The following is a 27,792-nucleotide window of genomic DNA, read 5'->3' on the forward strand; positions in this document are numbered from 1 at the left end:
TAATCATGTGCAACTTTGTAATGCTCTATCTCATAATGATTCAATAAAAAAATAAAAATAAGGAAAAAAGAAAAAACATCCATAATTTCAACATTCAGAGATAATCACCAGTATATTATTTTTCTGACTATTGACCTACATGTGTCTTATGCATATGCTAACTCGTATAAATAAATGTTAATGTATATAAAAAAAGAATTAAAAGAATTTTCATTTTTTTCAAGATTTGTGTCCTGTTATGACACTTAGACACTCTGCAATAAAATTATCAATTCAATTATTTTGTTCTTCTCAACAGTTCTTTAGAACTGAAGCACCTTCAGAAATAATGGCATTATCACTTCAGTGGTGAACTAAACCACAGTTGCGTGTACACACGCACACACACACACACACACACATATGATTCGTGACTCTTTATAACAATACTCATTTTTGAAGTAATTACTGTGATTACAATTATTTTTTGCATTAAATGTTTTAAATATTACAGAAATTTATAACCTGAAACATTGATTTTTCAAAAGTATATATATATATATATATATATATATATATATATATATATTTGGGTTTTGGGTCATACCAGGCGATGCACAGGGGTTACTCCTGGCTCATGCACTCAGGAATTACTCCTGGCTGTGCACGGGGGACCATATGGGATGCTGGGATTCGAACCTGGGTCAGCTGCATACAAGGCAAACGCCCTACCCGCTGTGCTATTGCTCCAGCCCCTCAAAAGTATATTTCAAAGATAACTACTGCTAAAAGATGTAGGTATATATTACTACAAAAGTGCTTATTCATGTGATAACACATATTATAAAGGCATTTCTACCCAAATGAGGTAACACTACATATAGTTTTGAAACTTGACTTTTCAGTTTAAAAATATATCCTATAACTAAAGGGAATGTCCTGCCACAGAGGCGGGGTGCGGTTGGGGAGGGATGGAGGTGGGTGGGAGGGATACCGGGATCATCGGTGGTGGAGAATGGGCACTGGTGTAGGGGTGAGTACTTGAGCATTGTATGACTGAAACACAAGCATGAAAGTTTGTAAGTCTGTAACTATACCTCATAGTGATTCACTAATAAAAAATTTAAAAATATATATATCCTATAAAGAAGTGTGTTTGAATAGCTTGTTCTTTTAAATAGTGTGTTTTATTGCTATTAAATAATAAATGTGAAGTATTTTCAATTTCATTGTATTTTAAACAGTGCCACAAAAATGCATAAATGAAATAAACATTTAAACATATCTTTGGGCAATTGGGCAAGTGTTTAGCAAACTTGATTTGTATGTGTGAAATTTCTGACTTAAATAGTGTAAGCAATTCCTATTTTAATAAAGTTAACCAAATCTGTCTTCAAAAAAATTGTGCTAGTTGACATTTGCTCCAATAATAAATGACAAAGCTTGAGCTTTCCACGTCAACTACACCAAATATGAATTTTTAAATATATTGATGTAAGTCAACAAACTGCCATTAATAACTGAATTTGTGTCTGTTTGCTGATTAAGATTGAGTATCATTTTATACATGGCTATGGCCCATATCTAATTCCTTCTCCAGAACAATCTATATCTGTTTTACTCATTTTCCTCTAAAATTAACCAGCTTTTATTTTCTTGATTTGTAAAACATATCTCAGTATAAGAAAAATATGTCTAACAATCGTATGTTATGAAATATGCCATTATTTAATAACTGAGCTTTGGGTTTGTGTTGGTATATTTGAGTACACATGTTTCAATTTTTCTTAGACATTTTAATTCTGTTTTTAATATTAGGCTTGAGTTTTTTCCTATATTATTTTTATCAGGCGAGATTGGGCACATTCAGGGTGGTATGGCTATAGACTGGAGCAATAGCACAGTAGGTAGGGCTTTTGCCTTGCATGTGACCAGACCCGGGTTTGATTCCTCTGTCCCTGTCGGAGAGCCCAGCAAGCTACTGAGAGTATCCCACCCACATGGCAGAGCCTGGCAAGCTACCCATGGCATATTCAATATGCCAAAAATAGTAACAACAAGTCTCACAATGGAGACATTACTGGTGCCCACTCAAGCCAATCGATGACAATGGAGACATTACTGGTGCCCACTCAAGCAAATCGATGAACAATGGGATGACAGTGCTACAGTGCATTATTTTTATACCATGCTGTCCTAAAAACAAATTATCTTCTCTGGTATTATAAATTTTGTCAAACTGTCATCCGTTGTCCAACGATTCGCTCGAGCGGGCACCAGTAATGTCTCCACTGTTAGACTTGTTGTTACTGTTTTTGGCATATTGAATACGCCAGGTTCTGCTGTGCAGGCAGGATACTCTAGGTAGCTTGCCGGGCTCTCCGAGAGGGATGGAGGAATCAAACCCTGATCAGCCACGTGCAAGGCAAATGCCCTACCCACTGTGCTATCGATCCTGATGGCTTATTGGGGGCTCTTCCAGGGTCAGCGGAATGAGGACCATCATTGTTACTGCTTTTGGCATATAGAGTACGCCACGGGTAGCTTGCCTGGCTCTGCCATGCGGCAGGATACTCTCAGTAGCTGATAAAAAGATAAAAAGGTATATAACAGAAATCACAGATTTAATTCTAGTGATTTAATTCTTCCTCTGTTATTCACATATTCTTCAAATTACTGTTGATTCATACTGTGTTTTGGTATGTAGTAACATACTCAGTTTCCTATTAGTAAAATATTTGGTTGTTTTATTGAAGAAATTTCCTAGCTGTTTTCCTGTGTTCATTTTTCCAGCCTATGTTTCAGATAATTTTTATTATATTTAACACTAAAGCAACCTATTGGGCATATTGGGCAGATATCACTTAAATAGCCTTTTCTCAATTCCTGCTGCATTTTTAGATACAGTGAATTCTCATTCTTCTTTCTGGATCTCCCTGCCCTCACCTGCTAAAATGAGCTTTCTTTCTAGTGACCAAATTTAATAATTTCCATTTATTCATTAATATCTCTCGTGACTTTCCATTCAATTCAGGATATAGCCCAAACATTTAAGTGTGGCATCTAGAACCTCTGTTCTGTTTGTCTTGTTTTGTTTTTGTTTGTTTGTTTCATCCTAACAGTATCACTTATTACTTCTTAAGACCTTTTCTTCACAAAACTTTTGCAATTTCAAGAACAAGCCATGCTCTCTTTAAGCTATGCACTCATACACTCTTCTCTGTCTCTAAACTTCCCTCCCCCATTTTGCACACATTCAGGAGGTGTAGCTTCAGATTTCTGCTACACGCTATATTAAGTGTCCTTCATCTGAACTCACATTACTGGATTCAGTAATCAGGCAACACCAGAATGCATTAAAATTGCCTGTTCATTTACATCTCTCCACTAAAAAGAAGCTTATTCAGGATGCCATCTGTTTTTTGTTTTTATTTTATTCCCCAGATTAACCACAGCATTTATTACATTATTGAAGCTTAATTCATGTTTGCTGTGCTAATGAATCAAAACCAACATAAGCTGGAGTTGATTAAGCTAAGAGATTGATCAACTAAAAGATTCCAGTAGTCTTAATTTAGACTCTATCTTACTTAGATCTAAGAAACTAATTTTGGGGGTTTGTGGTGTTATTTCAGGAAGTGTAATAAGACTTAAGGAAGTAAGACAGAGGAAGGACAGATACCTTTTAAGATTGTGTGGTTGAGCTGGGGAATTCCAAGTATGGACCCAGTTTGTGACCTTGGGAGAAATTCTGGAAGTGACCTCAAGCTGCCTTTTGAAAAAATGAAAATATGGCAATATTTATTTGCTCTCTTCAGTCCAAGAGTTGGCCCCAGGGACCTCTAATTTATCTCATCCTGATAAATTGTGCATCCAAGTGAAAATACGTGGCATCAGATAAAAACCCAGAACAGAGAACCCAAGTAATCCAGGCAATTAAGTGGTAAGTCCTGGAAGGGCCCAAAGTTAAAAGATAGATTTTACCATCATCTATTTTAGCATCCTGAGCAATTTAGAACTAGTATTGAATATGAGCTATTTGAAAATTCTTTGTGGAATCAAAGACTTCTAAATACATCAGGGTGATAAGCTACTTGATCCAGTATCATGATGGACCAAAAAGTTCTCCAAAAGAAAGATGTGCTTTTAAGGGTTCATATCAGTTCATTGATAAATCTTTTTCCATGGAAAAAATATACAATTTTCAGAACTGCAAGATTATAAACACTTGTTTTATTATGATTATTTCTGTTTTAGCATCCTTACACATACATATTCAGAAAGTTGTCTTTGACAGTCATTAAGTAGCCGTGAATGATTTTTATGTTGTTCACTGTGAATCCTATTATTTATAATATGACCAGTGATGAGCTGAAACGATAGCACAGCAGAGAGGGCGTTTGCCTTGCATGTGGCCAACCTGGGTTCGATTCCTCTGTCCCTCCCGGAGAGCCCGGCAAGCTACTAAGAGTATCCCACCTGCACAGCTGAGCCTGGCAAGCTCCCCATGGCGTATTTGATATGACAAATACAGTAACAACAAGTCTCACTATGGAGACATTACTGGTACCCGCTCCAGCAAAAATGATGAACAACAGGATGACAGAACAGAACATTATGACTAGTGATAAAACAAGTGACATAGGACAATGGTTATGGGTCATGGAGATTTTGGTGATGGTGAGCTATAATATCATTGTACATCAATGTGATACACTTTTTTTCCCTTTTTGGGTCACACCTGGTGATGCACAGGGTTTACTCCTGGCTCTGCACTCAGAAATTACTCCTGGCAGTGCTCAGGGGACCATATGGGATCCTGGGAATTGAACCCAGATCGGTCGCATGCAAGGCAAACACCCTACCCACTGTGCTATCACTCCAGCCCCCTACCATGCACTTTAAAACTATTGTTATCATCTTACCAAAACTGCAATAAAATTTAAAAGTTTGGGATTGAACTGGAGTTATAGTACAGTGAGTGGGTAAGGCACTTGTCTTGCACATACCAACCCAATTTTGATCCCCGGTACCCCATGTGGTCCTCCGAGCCCCACCAAAAGTAATCCCAGATGCAAAGCCAGCAGTAAGCCCTGAGTACTGTCAGATGTGGCCCAACATGTTTAATTAAAATTTAAGACAAGTCATAAGTATTTACGGTACCAGTGGGTTGGAATTATAGTACAGCTAGTAAAAGCACTTGCTTTTCATGCAGTGACCTGGATTGAATCCCCAGAACTGCATATGGTCCCCAAGTCCTGCCTAGAGTAATCCTTGAGCTCAGATCCAGGTGTAAGCCCTGAACACAGCTGGCTGTGACCCAAAAACAAAAAAACAAGAGTTTTATAAATACTAGGTATTCATGGATTGGTAGGAAAAACAAAAACAAGTTATATAGCAAAGGTGTATAGAGGTAGGGGCCAGAAAGATAGTTAAATCATGTGCCTTGCATGCAGTCAACATAGTTCAACCCCTGACATGGCATGGTCCCTTGAGTACCTGCACACATGTCACCCAAATAAAGAAAGAAGTGTATAGTGGTAAATCAGTCTATTGGAACTTGCTGAAAATGAGAATGACATCTCCTTTCTTCCCCACATGTAGTTTCCTCTGCTTAGGAAACTCTGCCTTGGATACTTGTATTCTCTTTCTTGATAAGTTCCACTTGCCTTTTAAGATTAAGATTAGCTAAGTGTCACCATATTTATATATATAACATATATATACATATATAACAACTGTGACAAATTTTTACAAATGTCTTGGCTTAACATAAAACAATGAATTGTATCACTTGGGAAGTCAGAAGACAAACATGGTTCTCCAGATTTCCATAGGGCTGCATCCCTTCCAAAGGTTCTAGGGCGAGCCTTCCCAATCTTATGTGAACCTACCTCCACGTCTCTACCTCCACGTTTCTAGAGGTCAAAGATAATTATTCTAGAGGTAAAAGATAATTATGGGGGGGTCTGGAGAGATAGTACAGTGGGTAGGGTGCTTTCCTTACACATGGCCTCCAGGCCCCCACAACATATGGTCCCCAGAGCCTGCCAGGAGTGATCCCTGAGCACAGATCCAAAAGTAAGCCCCCAGCACCGCTGGGTGTAACCCCAAAGCAGAACAACAATAAAAAATTTTACATGGGCGTTTCTGGAAATCTACCTCTTATAAGCAAACAGGAAGGGCTCCCCCACCCACACCCCCATTACACACAAGGCCTCTACTGCTGCCTAGATGGCAGTATTGCCCACTTGGGGAAACTCTTCTGGGACTGTTTCTAAGTCTTTCACTGTTTTCCTGTGGCCCCCAAGCTCCACTTCTACCCATCCTATAGATTGGCTCCTAGTCTCATTCTGTGGTCCCCCCATTTGCACAGTTTTCACCTGTGGTCCTCTTGGAATATAGTCGGGACTCATAGATGACCGTATTGCTCCCTTTCCCCAAGTTAAGAAACTGTTCTACAGATGACTGGTTAAAGAAAATTGGTACATCTACACAGTGGAGTACTATGCAGCTGTTAGGAAAGATGAAGTCATGAAATTTGCTTATAAGTGGATGGTTGTGGAGAGTATCATGCTACGCGAAATGAGTCAGACAGGCATAGAATGACTGCACTCATTTGTGGAATATAAAATAACATAATATGAGGCTGGCACCCAAGGACAGTAGAGACAAGGGCCAGAGATATTGCTCCATAATTGGAAGCATGCCTCATGAGCAAGAAAGCAGCTGAAATAGAGAAGAGATCACTAAGTCAATGATGGTTAGAGACATGGTTCAGGATAGGAGATGTGTGCTGAAAGTAGAGAAAAGACCGAACATGATAGTCTCTCAGTATCGATATTGCAAACCATAATGCCCAAAAGTAGAGACAGGGTATGGAGGAATCTCTCTGCCATAAAGGCAGGGGGATGGTTGGGATGCAGGATGGGGGTGGATACTGGGGATATTGGTAGTGGAAAATGTGCGTTGGTGAAGGGAATGGGTGTTCAATCGTTGAATGACTGAAACTCAAACATGAAAGTTTTGTAACTATCTCACAGTGATTAAATTTAAAAAAAAAAAAAAACAGAAACTGCTCTGGACAGATAATGCATTCTCTGGCTTTTTTCCAGATTCTGCATTCCTTGACTTACAGGTTCTTTTCTCGATTTTCAAACTCTGAAGTAAAGCATCCTCCTTTATTATTTATCTTTCCATCACGTCTCTCAAAACCTAACTCTACTGCTGGGCATTATAAGAATCTTTGTGGTTACACTGGGCCTGAGAAGCTAATCCAAGATATTCTTGCCATCTCACAATTATAATTTAATCAAATTTTTAACATTTCTTTTACTACATATAAAACATTTCACAAGTTACAAGTGTTAGGATATTGGCATTATTTAGCATAGCATGTGTCCTCTGGAAAAGTTTTCTGCCCTTCTATGTTACAATTAGATTTTCTTTTTCTGGATCTCTGGATTCCACATTTTTCTCAGTATAGTGCTACAAGTAGGAATTTTCATACTGCTTTTACATTCAGGTTTAATATTCCCACCACATTTTTTGGGGAGAGGATTAAAAAAAGAAGAAGAAGATAAAGGCACAGTAGATAGACTAAGCATAAATTATTGACATACTTTAACCTTTCATTGATCATGACATTGTAAATACAAGTTTCCTAAACCAAATAGAATAAGGAAAATACTAGATTTCAAAAGTAGGAGCTAAGAAAATGACTACAACTTTGTTCTAGTCATCTGAGATATTTCAAGCTCTCTTATTTCAGAATCAGTATGGTCACAGGGATAACAGATATAAAAGATAATGTTGTGATGGATAGATTTTTATTATCTCAGAGATGAAGTAAGAGATTAAATGTATGCACTTAAACTTTACAGTGTTTGCAGATATATTATCTCCTGGTATCAATATCACTTATTTTTAATTCCAGATGTTATTTAGCAGTCTAATAATGGCTATCTGGTTTTTAGCTTCCAAGTTATCATTTTATCATTATCCTTGTCAAGTAGTAGTCTATCTATAGATCAGCAGATCTTATCTATAGATATCAGTGTTTCCAGGCAAACTGAGCCAAAAGTTTACAGCAAAGTTTACAGTAAGTAGAATAGAAACTTGTGGCATTGCCTTCCTCTCTCATAAATGAAGCAACAGCAAAGTAGTACAGCCTCTCAGATGGTCTAAGTTCCTCAAATCAGTTTTACTTTTGCAAAACGAACCTTGAGTTTCCTGTATTCTGTGAGCTGTTATGAGCAACATGACTGGCAGCCACGTTTGCTGTAATTTTTTAAATATGTGGAAAAAAAGCAAGATATCGACGATGTACTATCTTAACCAAGATGCCAAATTATCTAACTTATTTCTCCAGGCGAGCAGCCCAACAATAGGAACAGCACCCAGGAGCCAGTCAAGGTTGTCGGTCTGCCCATCTACTCAAGACATCTGCAGGTAAGTGCACGGCAAATGTTCCTATCCAACATTGCTTTGAGCTTGTGTTGTGTATGCTTCTGTTGTACTCTGAGTCTTTGTGACTCTTGCTTCTGCCCTACATATGGACACGTAAGACTGTTTTTCTTTTCTCCTTTAGGGCTTTCTTCAGTTAATCTTTATTTATCAACTTCTGGAGCACACTAACATTTTCATCATTCTGGCACTCCATTTTCCCATGGCTTTCCTCTCCATTCCCATTATATCTATACAGAGCACCCTTTGCCTGCTGCTCTGTATAGATCTGCCATTTTGCATGACATGTTTGAAGTTATACTTGAACAATGCACCCCTGTCTTAGTGCTGAGTCCTGCTAGGAAGGAGTCTGGTAAGAAATCTGTTGAACAAAGACCTAGGGGCAAGAGAAGGGGTTCTGAGAGCTGTGGACATGCAAAAGAGCAAATAAGAGGGAGAAGAAGCTATTTTAAACTCCAGTTCTAAATCCCAGATGGAAAGCATTTTACATAGATTCTTTAGATTCATCTTCTGCAAATAGGTGTCATTGGATTAAGATAAAAAGAAGAGCCTAAGTTAAATTTTGACAGTTATAAAGAAAAAAAATAAGTTATGTAGAACTTGGATGGTTCTTCCAGACCTACTGGAATTGAGCTGGCTGACTTAACGTCCAAAGGAAAAAGTGATTAAATGTGAGATTTGATCTTTAAGTAACCACACAGGAAAAGCTCTATAAGGTACCATGAATTCTGTCTTTCCTTGCCAAGAAGGTCTCTTAAGGTGAAGAGATACTCAGGGAGCACATTCAAAGATATCCAAGGTAGATATTACCACAGAGATTTCAGCTCTTGCATAGTCCTAAGCAAAATGAAACAGCCAAGAGAAATTTTCCAGAAACATATTCTACCACTGAAATCCTGGCAACAATAGAAGGTGGCAAATAGCTGGATGATGTGGGGTTCCAGACGAATAACTGTGTTCATGAACCTTTTGTCACCTACAGTGATGACTGTGATAATCTGAAAGTGTGCAGGTCATTCACTGTCAAAAAAAGAGTTATGCCGTCCAAATATAGCTCTTTTTTGATATGACTTAGGTATATGTGTGACTCCTACTTTCAAAATGTGCAGGTATATTTATAATGCTATTGCCTGACTGAGTATAGGGTGTTAATATTTTTTTTAAATGTGGGTATGAGAAGAATAAGGAAGAGCAATGAGAATCTATTCAGGGTACTGAAAATAGTTCCACAATAGAATCCTATTTTCTCCAGCCCTTCTTTCACTGAGCAATGATTTATCCTGGTGAAGGGCCTGACAAACTAATTAATGCATGTACTCGTGATAGCTCCGAATGAATAGTGGGGAAAATATAAATGAGAGTGTAAGAAACTTAAATTTTTTACCTCAAATTTGGTGAACTTTGAGAATCGAAAAAAAGATAATCAAGACTTGCATTTTTCAGGTATGAGTTTTGGTGAGAAAAATCTCCATTTTAGTTAGCACTTCATATGTTCTCCACTTGTCTGACTCAGCAGTGGAAATCAAGGTTGCAGGGAGAAGGACAGACCACAGATAGGCCAGTGAGGTTACTTAAGAGAAGACAAGAGAGATGTAATTGACTGGCGACCAGATATGAAAAGGCTCCAGATAAGAAGCATTTCATAGTTATGAAACCAGTTTCTCACCTTTTAAACCCCATCTCGATACATTTGTAAAATGACTTAATGTTCAATAGAATTATAGGAATAACCATATCAGTATGAACAAATGAGACCTTTTTATACTAAACAAATATGCTTACATTTTCTTAATATTGGATTGGTTATATTCTATCTGAGAACAAGTTCATTTTTTCTTGCAGATTTAGCCATTTGGGCTTGTGTTTGGGTTTTGATTTGTTTGGGCGCCACACCCAGTAATGCTCAGGGGCTACTCTGGTTCATTGCACAGTGTTGCTCCCAGCGGGGCTAAGAGAACATGTGCTTCTTGGGGACATACCCAAGGCTCCCTAGTAAATACATGTGCCCAAAGCCTCTTAGTCTATTACCTAGCCTGTTTTATAAAATTTGAAGTTAAAATGTGTGTATGTGCTTCATCTGACTATCTTAAGCCCATTATCAACTCCATTTTCTAAAATTTATAGTGACATCACATTATATGTTGTGTGTTTTATGTAACTCAAATAATACTGTCTGTCTATTCAGGAAAGGAAAGAGTAGCGATTTGATATAAGTAATATTAGAACAGTTTGTCTCTCCAGCTTTATAAGCTTTTTAACAGATTTATAAGAAAGTTATTCATTAAATGCTTGTTCAGTTATTCATTTAAGCTTCTAGTATGCAGTAGTGCTTAGGCAATTAAAATATTGCCATATTTTACACTTGTGTAGCCTTTTGCTACTGAGAGATTATAGGCTAATAAGGAACATAGAAAACAAACTGTTTTATAGTAAAGATGTAAATGCAATTGAGTGAAGAAATAAAAGAGTACAAGGAAGATTTATCTGTTCTGCCAGATCAGAGAAATCTCTTACGTGTTAAGTCTCCAAGTATGACAGGAATTGATCAAGGAAAGAAATAACAAAGATCAGGCAGGAGAGGGTGCTCCTGCAGGAAAACCAGAGAAGGGAAGCTTAACCCTCCGGGGAACTGAAAACTAACTGGTGGTCACAGTGTGCAAAGTGAGGAGTACGTGTGGCAGGAATGAAAATGAAAATGTATCTAGGCCATGTAGAACACACAAAGAATGTAAACCAGAAATAACATCAATTGAATTGCATTAATGTAAGTTTCTTATAAATTTCTGGGTAGGATTTTACCATCATGTTGGGGAATAGGATAAGACACTGTTTCTGGTCTAGACTAAGAGCTCTCAATTGAAACCACTTAATATCATTCTCTAGGTACACTTACAGCATAATTTCAGGTTCAGGTTCATTAACGTCAGCAAGGTTAGTTGTAGACTGAACGATATTTGAGCAGATGGGGGTTCGAAGATCGAATAATGCCTATAATTAAGGTCACCATAACTATTTCACCTAATTTTTTAAGGCACTCTACAGGAGGAACATATTAAATATAGACTACTCAGTGTTGACTTGTACTTGTGAAAGTGAGATTTAGGTGACTAGGTATTATTTCCTGTTCTGGGCTATCAACAAAATACACCCACCAAGCTGAATTTTGACAGCAGGATACTTTATTTGTCCCTTAAATGACCTAGTGGGAGAATCTGAACACACTCCTAAAAATACACTGGTTTGTGTTTTTTTATTCCAAAAGAGGAAAACCAGGAATTTGAAGAAAGAAATAATTAAGGTTATGTTTTCAATAGCTTAGACATTTTCTTAGTGAACCCTTCAAGAAGAGGTGTTCCCAGTAAATAGTTGAGACTGGGACCAAGAAAAACTGATTTATATTGGAAGGGATGCATGGTTAACATTTCAGACACACAACAAATGAGAAATCCCAGGATGAGAACATATGAGAAACACCAGGACACTAGAATGGAGAAATAACATTGTGCTTTGGAGAATTCTGTGAGAACTTGTATGACTAAGTTGAGGATTTGCATAGGTTGATAAAAACTAAACTTTTCTTTCAAAAGATGTGGGAAGTGGGGGACAGCTCAAAGAGCTGCCACGCAGGCTTTGCAAGCCAGAAGTCTGAATTCAATCCTATAGTTTCCTACCAGGAGAAACCCAGGAACATGGGGTCAGGATTAGTCCCTTAGCACCACCAAGTGAACATGTGTATCCCTCCAAGAACTTAACTTTATTCAGTCCGTCCCTATTTTCAAACTACCTAGATGAATTTCTTGGTGCCAAACATGGTGTAGCTATGTTCATTGAATAATGGCAGAGACAGAGTATCCACAGAGTTCCTGAGAGTTTACTAGGAAAAGAAGTTTGAATTAGGACAACAAATAGTGACACAGTGGAAGTATCCTACTTTGAAGTAATTAAGAGTAAGATGATAAATGGGCAGTGAAAAGGAGGGACAAATGTGATATTGGCATTCCATGGGCAAATCAAAATGCCTTAAGTCTTGCAATTGTTAAAAGCATAAGACAAAGAAATGAAAGAGCACTCAAAAACCTTAGAAACTAGGTATTACAGTTAAAGGCAGAAGAGGTCACAAACAAGTTGATTTAAGGGAAAAATAGAAAAAAAAAACAAAATGATGATTTCAATCACATGCAAGCTGTTTGTGGATCCAGTGACATTCTGGGGTCATCTGTCCCACAGACAGTAATAGGCTTCTTAACTATACCATGAGAGCAATTACAGCTGGGTTTGTGTAATTTTTCAAACATTCCAGAACTATCCAGTGATCAACACTAAACAGTTGCACACAGGCAGTGGTTGATAACATAATATAATGGCAGAGGGCAGAGCACACACACAAATATTTAAAATGGAAATTCTTCTCAAGGACAGAGAGGATAGATGGATTGGGATATCACTCTAAGGGGTGGCGAAGCCCAGAATGTAAGTGAAGTCTTCAAATAAAACCATGTTTCAGAGAAAATTCTGTAGAGGAGCCTAGCTGAATACCGGGGCCATTCTGTGTGGGGAGAAAGATGAGCCTTGAGAAATGACAACCCTGCCAGTGAACTTGAATTCCTGCTTCAGATGTGCATAAGCAGACAGTCTGAGCCTCAACCGCAAAGCAGAAGGAGCCCCTGAGCCCTTCCTCCTTTTTTTGTTCCTTTCACTTATTCCACACGTAGACAACCTACCCTCTTTCAGACATTATTTAGGAAAATTTTCTTTCTTAGCCAATTATGACTTACAAAGAATTTAAATCATCACACTCATACACACACACAGGTATGTACAGTTGGAGGGGCTTGCCCTTTCTTTGATAGAAAATATTACATCCAAAGACAAACTATGAATCAGACTGTCTTCAACCATACTCTAACCTTCCAATAATCTCTTAAGTGCTCCTCGGGAAAAACAGAAAAAAAAAAGTAATAGAATTAGCAAATTTCTGCAAAATCTGTTTGTACCGCCTTGCCAGCTTTTAAGCACGCACTGTCAGCGATGACCCTGCGCACGCAGCTCTGTTTTCAGTTCCCTCAAAAAGCCCAGGCCTGTTTCTATTAAGATCTAGATCTTCTTTACATTAGTCAATCTGTCATTCAGCAAACTAATTCCTAGTCATTTTTCCTTGGTTTATATATATATATATATGGGGCCCCTTCATGATTCCCTAATGGATACCCTGGGCCCCAGAAGGCATTTCTATAGCATAGTTATATTCTTATTTGGGCATGTTTTAAAATTTTTATTTTAGACATTGGGGCCAGGCCCCAGCAGTGCTCAGGGATTACACCTAGTGGTACTTTGAGCATCTTATAATGGATCAAACCCAGGCCTCCAGCATATAAGCCATACGCACTGACCCATTGAGCTTTCTCTGGCTCTATTTCTGATGTTTTTCATTATGTATCATCAAATTATATCATTTCTTAAGTTTGTATCAGTATAAAGCAGTATGTGTATATAGAATCCACTTAGTTCACCACTGAAATCAAATTCTATTTTTTTCAAATTTTATTTTATTTGTATAAAGCTGTTCACAATAATTTGTTACATTTAGTATTCCAACACCAATCCCACCACCATTACACCTGCCCACCACCATTATTTCAAATTTTCCCACCACCACCCAAGCTGGCCCCAAAGGCAGATGCTAAATAATTTATTTTGCATTGCTTGTTATGAATAATCCACTAAAAATGGTCAAAAGAAATTTCCTTAGAGGAAAGTGTATGAAGATTATCATATTTCACCCTGGAGCTATTAAGCCCTTGTAGAAGAGTTTACTAACATGTTGTTAAAGGTTGAGACTTGTGTGCTTATATATATATATATATATATGCATATATATATATACACACATGTGTATATGTATATACATATTCCATAAAAGCCTGGAGATTTCAGCCACAAGTCCTACATAGCTGGGTTTTTCAGCATTTTCACTCGTGGATGAGGCTTCTCCAAGCCTGTGGAGATCGGCCAGGAGCATGGTGGCGACTTAGTTCTGCTGGAGCTCTGTTGGGGAGGGAAAAGGAACTCACCCGCCCCCTTTTTGGCTTGCCCTTGGTGAGACAACCTGGCACAGGGTCTGGAGGCTTCTCTATGGTGTATCATTCTGTGTTGCTCTCTTCCAAGAGATTTATTTTGGAATCTCTGGATCATGGCCGTTAATGAGCTTATATGGCACCAGAGGCAGTTCCTGGGCATGACTGCCAGGCAGTCGGAAACACAGCAGGAGGTCGGCTCTTCCCAACTCCATGCGAGCCTGGACAGCACTGAACTCAATTTCTCTCTTTCACCAAGTTTCTGTCCATTGTGTCCCAATTTACTTACCCCATTTCCCCACTTTCTTTAGTTGCCAAATAGACTTAAAGTCTAAAACTAGACTTTTATTTAGTTTTTGTTTTTCTTTTCAGTATACATGACATGAATGGAATCATATAACATTTGTCTTATTTTTGCATCTGACTTATTTCAATAAATATCATATTCTCCAGAGTCAACTATGAGCTACAAAAGACAGAATTTCATCTTCTTTTAAACCTGGGCTGTTTTTTGTTGTATTCTGAATTGTAGTTTGAATATATACATATTCCTTATCCAATCATCTGTCAATGGGCACTTAGACTGTTTCCAGCTCTTGGCTGTTATAAATAATTCATAGTATAATTTTAATTGCTAATACATATATATATATAGTGAATGAATGCCTCAGGTTTGATCTGTGCAGTGTCCACAGTGCTTGAACGCTGCCCCATAGATAGGATATACTCAGAATCGAGCTTTTGAGTAAACAGATTGGGGAAAATACAGTTTTCATAGGTTCTTTTTTTCCTATGTAAAAATTATAGCATTATCGCACTGAATTACCTCACCTGCTATGAAGGTAATCAGCAACTACATACAGAATGCTTCACCTACCTCAGAGTTTCTGATTTCTATATTCTGGGGTTAGGTCCATGAGTTCAAGTTTCTAAAATATTCCAGGTGATAACATTTGTTGTTGATCCAGAGATCACTCTTGGAGAAGTATTGTTCTGTGCTGCAAATTCTCTCTGTGCTCCAATTAGGAAGAGGAATGGTAAAATAAAATCAAAAAGATGGTTTAGAAAACACAATTATAATCTATCATTTTCCCTCAAATGCTGACACAAAGCATAATTGGACTGAATTCCTGTATTGCACACTTTAATGCCAGTACAAAGTGAGTCATCTTCCTAAAGCCACAGACTGACAAAATACCAACTCTACCAGGAACTCATGTCATGGTCTGCCTGTTGCTCCTGTTCAAACCCATTTTCTCCTCTAATTGCCCCCATTTCTTTCAGTATGTCTCCTGAATTTCTGTTTTTCTGCATTGAATATATTCAGTTTCCAACCAATTCCTGCCATTCCTTTTTCCAGATGTTGCTTCTTATCTGCAACTTGATTTTTATTGTCTTTGCTTCTTTTAGGTCCTAATCTGTATGTCCAGCCTCTTCATCTTCCCATTCACCTTCTACCTTTTTTCCCCCAGGACTCATAATTCTGACAAGAGTAAAATTGACCTAAATGAATTAAAATAACAAACACAGTATTAGCCAAAAATGTAAAATCCAGGTATATTCCTATTAAATATACACACATGTATTATATATATGTATATACATATATATATACATAGTTCTCTCGTGTTCTCTTTCCAAGGCTGTGTGCTCTCATTTTTTCCAGCTGTAAATGAGTTTCCGTATGTATGCAGAAGGAAGAGACATGTGAACAGTCATATCTTCAATCTTACACTTATCAGCAATAACTTAGCAGAAAAGAGAAGTGTTCTCTTCAAACAAGAATATGTGGGTTCCCAGGAATAAAAAAAAAAAAAGAAGTACCCTGCCTGAGGTCACATCAATGCATTTGTCACTGTCACATAATATGAGGTATTATGCTAGGAGCAAAATGCCTTCCTTGCATGGGAAGGTCAGATTTAAAATAGGACTCTTGGGCACTTTTGTCGAATGCTATAAATTGGGGAAAGAACATTTAAACACAAAGCAAGCAGTACCAGTTTAAGAGGAAGTAAAAAAAAAAAAATCAAACCAGGAAAGGAAGGACGAAACCAGTAAAACTCATCCACGACCAAATGCAAGTATTCCCCAATTAAAGATCTCCTACCAACTCCAAATATCCATTTCATGCCTCTGTGATATTTTCCTTCCTGTAATTCTCATTATCTTTAAGGTTAACACTTATTTAGTATTCAGTTATTCTCTAATAGTCTTCTATGTACTAATTCTTCTCCCCTAGGGAATAAGCTCCAGGCAATAGAAATCATTGCTTGTACCTATTCAATGCCTTTCACGTTTCTCAGAATAACTATGACATTTAGGAACTGATCAAAATGAAACTTTGGAATGACTTTGTAATCAGGCAATGCTGAGATGAAATTTGCAAAACAAATTGAGACAATATGGAAATTGGGCGGGGTAGGGCTGTATTCTTCAACCCAATCATTTTACACATGAAGACCCATTTAAGTTGCCACATGATTATGAGGAAGTTTTTGGCTAAGCAACAGGAAATTTTGTGAACTTGCACTCTGAAGAAAAGGGGTGAGGGTTAAACAAAAAGGAGTAGTAAATTCCATCAATTATTTAGATTAAAAAAGGGGAACCAAAGATAACTAATAACAATGTGTAATGTTCTATATCAACCTTGAGTTGAATGGTGAATTAGGAGATATGCTTCCTATTATCGAACAATAGCTTTCATTACCCGTTTCTAATTTTTCATTAAGAAATATTTTAGAGGTTAATGAGTATATTATAAAATAAATCATTTTAATTTTTTAGCTTTGCAAATTATAATAATGTGAAATGAATTATGTGAAAATGAAAAGAGAATTTTTCCTTAAAACTCAAAGGTTTATAAGTCTACTTTTTAAGAGCAACAGGATCTTATTTTTTGGCAAGGCACAGGCATTAATAAGATTACCATGAATACAGTTTATATTATACAGCTGAACTTCTCAGAGAATTATGCTTTAAATGAACCCTTTGCCTTTTGTAATATCTAGTGAATAAGCTCATTATTCACACCTTAAGCAACTCTTGAATATTTGTTTTGTATCAGAAAATATCTTAAAATCTGTAAACACAGTAAAATTATTTCTAAGAATTTTTTTCCTAGTTAATGAGATAGATTAATCACTTATCACTTACCATCTCGTTGTTCATTGATTTGTTTGAGTGGGCGCCAGTAATATCTCCATTCATCCCTGTCACGTGCTAGTGTAGCCCAATGGCGTCTGCTCGCTCCAGGAACACAGAGTCTCAAACCATTCATTCAGGGTCTTGAAGAAGAAGTCTGACCATCTCGTAGGTGGGAAGTCATGTGGTCTTTTGACACCTTGTGGAATCCAGTCAGTAACAGCTCTAATCCAGTGGTCATCTTTAAATTGCATTATATGTCTGGCCCTTATGATTTTCGATGCCTTGGCAAATGAGACAGCATCCCTGATTCTTTATCGTCGACAGAGATCCAAACTCCAGATTCCTTCTCTCACTTGAGTGAAACATGATACTCCAAGACAGAAAATAGATTAATAGATAGATTAAATCAGGAATCATGAAATCCCATTAATCATTGATTTCTAGAGTGGGCTCAGTAACCTCTTCATTCATCCTATCCCTGAGATTTTAGAAGCCTCTCTTCACTCGGCCTTCCCAACGATGCCGCATTGGAGGCTCTTTCAGGGTCAGGGGAATGAGATCCAGCTTGTTCCTGGTTTTAGCATATGAATACACCATGGGATGCTTGCAAGGCTGTCCCAGTTGGCAGGAAACTCTCAGTAGCTTGCTTGTTTCTCCCAGAGGGAGAAGTAGGTTATAAGATATCTTCTGGAGCTTGCTTTTAAGTCTCTGGATGTTGGCCGTTGATGGAATTACACACATCTGGGTTCCTCTGCTGGTAACTTCATGTGTGAGGCCTGTCTGAACGTGTGGAGAGGGGCCTCCAGCATGGCTGTAGCTAGATTCCAGTGGTCTTCGACCACCGGGAGCTCTGCTCGGGGCGGGGAGGAAAGCTGAAGCGCATCCTCTCCGAGGGGCCCCAGGGAAGACAGCCAGGTGTGCGGGCAAGAGACTCTCTCTTTAATCTCTATTTAAAACTCTATTTAATCTATCTCTAATCTATCTACAGAGATAGATTAAATAGAGTTTTAAAAAACAATAAGTGAAGTTATATGAATATATTGCATCTAGTGGAACAAAGAAATTTTTCTTGAGGAATGAATTGAAAGGAGACGTCAGGAGAGGCAGTTCAATCCAAGCAACAATATGGTATATGTGAACTTAAAGAGGATCATGATACGTGATCGAAAGAGATTTCTGTGTGGGCTAGCAGAGAAGGAGAATAAGTCAATCATGGAGTTCTTAACCATCACCAGGAGTACAGAATTTGTTCTAATCAAAAAGGGAAGTTTCTGTAGACATTTATGCAAAAGAGTGACATTATTGCTTTTGTGCTTGAAAGATCACTCAGGCAGCTTTTGTAAAGTCAACAAAACTGAAAACATGGGATCTAAGGTGCAACCACTGGAACTTATGTAATGTGCCTGTCAAATTGACAGGCAGGGAGGTAGGGGTTGGGATAGGGAGGGAATATGGAAATACTGGAGGAGGGAAATTGACACTGGTGTGGGATTGGTGTTGAAATACTATAGGCCTAAAACTCAACTACCATGGACTTTGTAAATCATAGCCCTTTAATAAAAATTAATAAATGAAATGATTTTTTAAAAAAGACTTAGGGAAGTGATACTAAAACCAGAGAAACCCAATTATAAATCCATAGGTCTTACAAGGGGAAAAAAATAATAGCAACTATAAGAACAAATGGAGGAGCATTGTATCATGTGCCTTTAGGCCATTCGAATTTTTTCTTTGAGAAAGTTTCAGTTCATTTCATGGCCCCATATTCTGATGGGATTGGATGTTTTCTTCTTGTAGAGTTCAACCAGTGCCTTGTATATCATTGATATTAACCCCTCTGAGTAGGGAGTAGGGTATTGGGTGAATATCCTTTCCCGTTCCATAGGCTGTCTTTGTATCCTGCTCACTGTTTCTTTTGAGGTGCCGAAGCTTCTTAGTTTAAGATAGTCCCATTTGTTTATCTGTGGGTCCACTGGCTTGGTCAGTTATGCTTCATCTTTGAAGAGATCTTTAGCTTCAGTGTCGTAGAAGAATAATATCCATGGCCAGGGAAAACAGGGGTTAGGAAGACTGATCAACAGTTGGAACTAACCACAAGTGTGTGTGGAGCTGAGGGTAGGTAAGAGAGAGAAGAGACAGCTATGACAATAATAGCTGGGAATGATAACGCTGGACAAGAACTGAGGGTTAAAAGCAGATAAGCGACATTTCTGATAACCTTTCAGTATCAATATTGAAAACTACAGTGCCCAAAAGGAGAGAGAGAGAGAGAGAGAGAGAGAGAGAGAGAGAGAGAGAAGAAAAGCGTCTGCCATAGAGGCAGGCAGGGGGTGGGGCGTGGGGAGCTTGGGGAGGGAACCTGGGGACACTGGTGCTGGGAAATGTACACTGGTGGAGGGATGAGTGTTGGAGCACTGTATAACTGAAATCCAATTATGAACAGCTTTGTAAAAAATAAATAACTTTAAAAACAAACAAAGAATAAATAGTAGGCATTTTTTTTACAAATATTTTTAAATTAAACTAAACATATGTGATGTTTATTGTAGGAAAATTTGAAGATGAGCCATTAAATATGACAGTCTGAGGAAGTCTCAAGCATACAGGGAATGATTGTCAACTGTGAGATATCTATGAATAGAAAATGAAACATCCTGTGCAATAGCAACATATAAAGATATTGTAAGAGGGAAATAAATCAATAGGGAAATGAGGAACAGAATGGCCTGAAAGAAGATGGACGCTCAGGCAGATTAGAAGGAAAGAAAATGTAGTCAGCAGACCAAGAAATGAATTTAGGGGATCGTTTCTCTAATTATTTTTTTAAAAATTTAGAGAACCCTTGAAAAATAGTGAAGCTGTTCCTGAAAACTGAGAAGACTGTGTTAAAATGCCTCAGAGAGTAGAAAAGAGTTGAACTGAAGACCTGAGTAGGACTGCCATGGCAATGCAAATATTATGTTTTTATTTGCAATTGAACTATAAAAGAGAATGATAGACATGGAAAAATATAGATCTATAAATTTTAAGATTCCTTTTGCTAACCTATCTACACAGGTTAATTGCAGGGCCAAGCATCCAGTAAAGTTTTAATTTAAGATAAACAACAAATGTTTTTTTCCTTGGGATCTGTTCAAACCAAAAAGTATTTATAATTATCTAAACTATAAATTCAGTGTGAAATCCTGTGTATTTTTGCTCAGTCTGATAGTACTAAGCATAGCAAGAAAGAAAACACTTCTGGAAGTTCTACTGAGATTCAAAACTCTGAATAAATGTGGCTGCAGAACGCAGGAAATAAAAATTCTCTGAGTGACCTAATGAGAATTTAATTTTAGAGGTAACAGATTTTTTTTTTTTGCTTTTTGGGTCACACCCAGCAATGCACAAGGGTCATTCCTGGCTCATGCACTCAGGAATCACCCCTGGCGGTGCTCAGGGGACCATATGGGATGCTGGGATTTGAACCTGGGTCGGCCCCATGCAAGGCAAACGCCCTACCCGCTGTGCTATCACTCCAGCCCCAGTAACAGATTCTTAAGGTGAAAAAGTTAACAAAAGTATTCTGTTCCTTACTTTGTTTTGCTGAGTTGCATGAAAGTAATGACATATTTCTGAAACTGGAGCAATAGTACAATGGGTGAGGTACTTCCTGGCTATGCAGCCAACCTGGATTCTATCCTCACCTTCCCATCTGGTCTCCTGAGCACCACCCGGAGTGATCCCTGAGCACAGTCAAGAATAAACCCTGAGCATCGCTCAGGTGGCACCAAAACACAACAACAACAACAAAACATATTTCTCCAGTTCATTTAATTATTTTTTTCGAATTCATTTTTCCTATTTTGAGGACACACCTGGCAGGATTCAGGATTTACTATAGGTTGTGTATTCAGGAATCACTTCTGGCAATGGTCCAGGACTAAGTGAGGAAATCAAGTGTAGAACAACCGCCTATGAAGCCACCATCTTACTCTGGAACGATCTCTCTGGACTCCGTGTAGTTCATTTTAATAACAGCTAATTTGGTAGCAAATACTCATCTGAACATTGTTGTTACCTAACAGGATATGAACTTTTTGGAGTTATTCCACATGAGTCACCTAGAATCACTTTCCTTTCTTGTTCTCTCTCTACTTGAGTTGTCAAACTTGGAAAAGGTATCAGTGGTCCTTTATCACTTACATGATTTAAAAAATAGGAAAAACAAACACTCACTACAAATGTTTGTGCTTCTAGTTTTATGCAATGTTCAACAACTAATTTTTTTTCTGGACAAAAGCAATTTTATTTGCTGCTGTTCTCAGTAAAAGTTTCAGATATAAATATGCTACTTAACTGAGAGAGTAATTATTTCCAATAAAGATAGGAAAAACACTTATAACAGTTTAATGTTATAAATGTTTAACATGATTTCACACCATTTATCAGAATTTAGCTCTGTGTATGTGCTGTGAATGAACAAAAACAATGATTTTTTTGTGATTTATGTATGTATACATACACACAGATATGAAATTTACAGGAAGAGTAACTTGAAAGGCTTGTATAAATGACCTTTTATGTTTGTTATTTACAAGTCTTTGAAGGCTCGGTCTTAGCAGGTATTTTCTTCTTATAAGTGTTCTCAATTTAGGAGATAATCTTTCCAGGAATGACTGAGTATCATCAATAATACTTATTATCTTGACTTGCAAATTATCTTATATGACCAAACCCAAGTGGGTTGATTAATTGCCTTCCTATTTGACTACACAGATCACTGATTTTTGGTAATAGAATGTATTTTGCAGGACAACTATTTAACAAGTTATCTTTGTAGAAAAGAAAATAAGCATTTTCCAACTTACAAAACCACCTTAAAACATTAAAACACATTTGACTATCAATGAAGAATGTTCCAATTTCAGAAAATTTTAGGCAAAAATAGATTAATGAGGGTTCCATAGGTTTTACTCATCAGTATTTTCATTTTATAAAACTGTTTATTCTTTGCTCTATTTATACTTTCTTTGTAAATCTAAATGTCTATTAACCCCTAACCAAACCAATAGGAAATGATAAGGAATATTAATTAATCTACTTATAAAAACAGTATTGTTCAAGTTATGTATTTAATGAACATATCTGCTTGGCATGTTCAAATGAGCCTCACACATGGGGAAGCTGGAAGAGGAACCCAGATGTGTGGGACCCAAGGCCGAGATCTCTAAAGCTGCGTGGATCAGCACTGGGCTTCTTCTGCCAAGATCCCCCATTTTCCAGTAGCTAGGCACCCACACCCAGAGACTGCCTCCAGTGCCATGTAACCCCATCAACAGCCAACATCCAGAGACTATAAAACCAAGCTCCCAGAAAAAGCAACGCGGTCTCTTGCCCCCACACCTGGCTGTCTTCACTGGGGCCCCTCAGAGGGGACAGGTTGCATTTTCTTCACACACACCATCCCCCCAGTGAAACTCCAACAGTTGAGGACCTCCAAAACCTCGCCACGGCCATGCTCAGTGCCATTCTCCACATGTTCGGAAGAGCCTCACACATGGGGGAGCCGGCAGAGGAACTCAGGTGTTCGGGACCCAGGGCCGAGATCTCCAAGGCTGCTCGAATCGGGACTGGGCCTCTTCCACCCAGATCCCCCATTTTCCAGTAGCTAGACGGTCACACCCAGAGACTGCCCCTCTCCCGCACCCCTTTACCGCCCCCCTGCATGCCGTGTGATCTCATCAATGGCCAACATCCAGAGACTATAAAACCATGTTCCCTAGAAGCTAATAGCCTAGTTCTCCGTCTTAGAGAGCCTGACTGTGAGTCTATTGCCCACTTGGGAGAGCCTTACAAGCTCCCCGTGGCGCATTCATATCCAAAATACAGTAAAAGATATATACATACCTCTCGGAGAGCCCAGCAAGCTACTCATGGTGTATTCGATATGCCAAAAACAGTAACAATAGGTCTCATTCCCCTGACCCTGTAAGAGCCTCCAATCAATGGGAAAGATGAGTAAGGAGAGGCTGCTAAAATCTGAGGCTGCTAAGAGCTGAGTAATAGAGACATTACTGGTGCCTGCTCAAGTAAATTGATGAACAACGGGATGACAGTGATACAGAGATCTGTTTGGCAATATGTAATTTCTATTCTATTTCAAATTTTAAAAAAAGAAAAGCAAAATAATGCTTTCACTCCTCTGTCACACAAATTTATTTTAAAATCATTATGCAAAGTTGAATTCAGTTTCCATATATATTTTTGCAAATAGAGAATGAACTCTGTGTATATAAGCTGATGAATGTTATGTGCAGCATTTGTTGCAACCATTATGTATTTATATCTGAAAATTTATTCATAGTTTGTGCATTTTCTCCATTTCAAATTATCATATTTAAGTTTCCATATTCCTGTTACATTGCAGAGTAGTACACATTCATTTCAAAACTTCTGCAATCTTCCTTAAGTAAATTTAAATGCCAGTGTCTAATTTCATTTAGAAATTAAGATGCCCATGGAATAGCCATAGTGACTTACCTTTTGTTCATAATGCTCAAACTGTCTTCAGCTCAACACAGTATTCTCCTATCCACATCTGTCAGTTCCCAGGAGGATTCCAGATTATCAATTTACTTTCATTCACTCCCAGTTTTATACAGAGCTGAAAAGGACATAATACAATTCGTGTATTTGAGAAGTTGCTTGGAGATCAATTCAATATTACACATTATACTAAAATCTTCTTCTTTCCCTCAAGGGCAGTAAGAAAGTAACAAATAGATTGATGAGGGTTTTGTAGATCTGTTTTCTCTATATCTTGCATTACTCTGTTCTTGTTTGACCCTTTTGAGCCTTAGATTAAATTCAAAAACCCTATGTTATGACTCCTTGCTCTAATCTAGTTTATGAATCTCTAATGTAAAACCAACCTAAAATGTTTTTCCGTGCTATAGCACAGGCTGGAGCGATAGCACAGAGGCTAGGGCATTTGCCTTGCACACAGCCAACGTGGGTTCGATTCCTCTCTGACCCTCTCAGAGAGTCCAGCAAGCTACCGAGAGTATCCCGCTTGCGCGACAGAGCCTGGCAAGCTACCCGTGGTGTATTTGATAAAAACAGTAACAAGTCTCACCATGGAGACGTTACTGGTGCCCGCTCGAGCAAATTGATGAACAATGGGACAACAGTGTTACAGTGCAGTGCATAAAATAGAACCTGTACAGTAAATGAAAATAGAATACTGAAAAGTATCAATTCAAATCAAATATATGTCATATACACCATTAAATTGTTCAAATTTAAAATGCTAAAATGTTTCAAAGGCATTCTATCTTCAATCAGCATTACAAAATCTTAAAATTGTGGAAGTAAAGGGACTAGAGAGATCGTACAGTGGAAAAAGCACTTGCCTCACATGTGGCTGACCTGCATTCTATTCCCAGAACCTTATATGATACTCCAAGCCCATCAGGAGCGATCTCTGAGATCAGAGCTAGGAGTAACTCCTGATCAAGTCATGTATGGCTCAAAAACAAAAACAAAATTCTGGCATTTAAGAGTTATAAGGACCAGAAGATCACCCCACCTGGGATTCTCAATCTCAGCTGCATATTAAACTCAAAGGCAGTTCTAAAACACACAAAAGTTGAGGCCAAAGAGACAGTCATTGAGTGGGGTGCTTGCCTTGCATATGGATGACACAGGTTTCTCCCTCGCCAATACCCTATATGGTCCCCTGAGCACCACCAGGAGAAATTTCTGAGTGCAGAACCAAGAATAACCCCTGAACATTACTAAGTGTGGTCCAAAAGCTAAAAAGGAAAATAAAGTTACTGTTAGTACTCTATTCTTTTTTTTTTCTTTTCTTTTTTTTTTTTTTTTGCTTTTTGGGTCATACCCAGCGATGCACTAGGGTCACTCCTGGCTCTGCACTCAGGAATTACTCTTGGTGGTGCTTGGGAGACCATATGGGATGCTGGGAACTGAACCCATTTCGGCCATGTGCAAGGCAATCACCCCACTCTCTGTGCTATCACTTCATCCCTGTACTCCATTCTTAACCCTCTGAAAATGACATCTCAGAATATGAGCATGTTTTAAAGCATTCCAGATGACTCTAATGAGAAACAAGAGCTAAGATCGCAGCCCAATATTAAGTGAATAAAAGCATGTCCAGAAGATACATATTTTTAATGATGCATACTTCAGATGGAAAACGCACTTGGCACATCTATAATCTGAACACATTAGAACGGAGTTTGTGAGTAGGCTAATGATACTAATCATTTCCTCATGGTTCCCAAAGCCATTTGGAACAGTGCTCACACTTAATATATTGTTGCTGGAAATAGAATACTTAGTTGCTTTTTAACAAATTTCCTCTTAAATTAAACCTAAAATATTTCATCAAATTGCAATTAACTTTCAGATGATACTATAAAAAATGCCAAAATGTAGAGCTCTCAAGATATAATTCTTGAACAGTAGAGCCTTAAATCTCATTGCAACTTACATACATTAAAAATATTAGACCCAATCCAGAAATATTGAATCATAAACTGAGTATGGAATCCAGTCAAGTAGATTTTAACTAACCTTTGTGAATCTGATGCTGTTAAAGTTTGAGAATCACTGAGGTAGAAAACACAGATGAGAAAATGGCATTTGTGAACTGAATAGTTTATGCTCTAATGGAACAAAAGAATAGATGCTTGATGCAAGCCAGGATGTGTTAGCAAGACAAAACTGGAGGAATCATGTATTTGATGGTTTTATTTTTAATTATTTGACATACTACATATATACATATGTACACACATGTGATCTACATGGGTATGTGCATATATATCACAAATATGTCTACATGTGATGCATATGTGTTTTCCCACACAAACACAGTAGAAAAGAAAAATGGAAATTAAAATAATCAAAATACCTGGGAATTTAAAAATACTAAGCTCACATTGAAACTAATGTTTATTTACTATGTTTTTTATTATACATTTATTTTTCAAAGACCAAATAACCAAAGCAAAGAGAGAACAGTCTACAGGAAAGCAAACCAAGTACTCAGATGAATATATATTTTCCTGTGAATAAATATAGTTCCTTCTATAAGTCCTTATGAAAAGGACATTTTAATATAGAATATAACATCTTCATTTACCTGCCTGCAATAAACATGCCCCAAGGCAAGACACTTTCACTGAGTTAAGGATTGTCAGAGGATAGGATTAAGTCTTATCCTGATACTAGACCATTATAATATAATTGCTTAGAGGGATGGTTTATCCAAATCCCAAAATCCCAAAACACTATTTGTGGGAAAAGAATTGTCAAAGAAATAAACACTGGCAAATTGCACATCTTCCTGCTAAATTGCTCAAGATCAATCACTTGTGTAGCAGCTTAATTTTCCGCTGTGACTCATAGAACTTACACATTCTTTGAAATTATTTTTATTATCTCAGCGTCTCTTGCAAGGATTGTTTCCAACATTATATTGTCATTGGCTATCTTTTGTTTATTTTTTATTTTAGTCTTCAGTCAAAATGTATTGCTATAAGAACCTATTGATTTTGCATGAAATCAAAATGTATTAAAAGTCCTGGCTTGCATATATTTTATCATTTTGCATGATCTCCATTATAGTTTGTCATTTGTAGAGAAATGAAAAGATGGTGATAAAAACTGTCTTCAACTTGCTGACAAGGAGCCCCATAAGAATCCAGAAAGCAGAGGGTTTGCTTCTTCAGCATGCCTTTCCCCTTTCCCAGACACGGCACTCATGCAACAAAGCACAACTATAAGTCAGTGCCACTGTTAAAAATGTACTTGTTCTGATTCCCCACTTTCTCTCAGTCATGGCTTCCAATATTGCTTGGGAAACATCTCAATCTAAATTCTATAATCTGTAGATATAAAGCTCATGGGTATATTTAGCTTTTGCTACCAGTTCATAATTGCAATGACAAGTGAGCATGTAGGTTAATTTTAAGGATATTTATCAAAATTATGCTCTGCGGCAAAACATACTTTTTTGGCCCATTTGCTATTGTTTTATTTCTATATTTTTTTGTTTTGGCTTTTTCATTGGGGAAAGTTGGGGATAAATTTATTGTGTGTGTTGGGGGGGGCACACTTG

At 37.7% G+C, this 27,792-nt stretch overlaps 1 protein-coding gene across 4 annotated transcripts in view; it reads left to right on the top strand.

The window, feature by feature from the left end:
- MARCHF1 (membrane associated ring-CH-type finger 1) overlaps positions 1-27,792 on the top strand; it is an 830,879-nt gene that overhangs the window by 706,774 nt on the left and 96,313 nt on the right. For all 4 annotated transcript variants that reach the window (XM_055144580.1, XM_055144581.1, XM_004606143.2 and 1 more), the window contains one exon: positions 8,351-8,430. In XM_055144580.1, the coding sequence (XP_055000555.1) occupies positions 8,351-8,430 (80 nt within the window). The remainder of the gene's footprint in view (positions 1-8,350; positions 8,431-27,792) is intronic.

This window comes from Sorex araneus, chromosome 7, assembly GCF_027595985.1.
Source record: "Sorex araneus isolate mSorAra2 chromosome 7, mSorAra2.pri, whole genome shotgun sequence".
Lineage (NCBI taxonomy): Eukaryota > Metazoa > Chordata > Mammalia > Eulipotyphla > Soricidae > Sorex > Sorex araneus.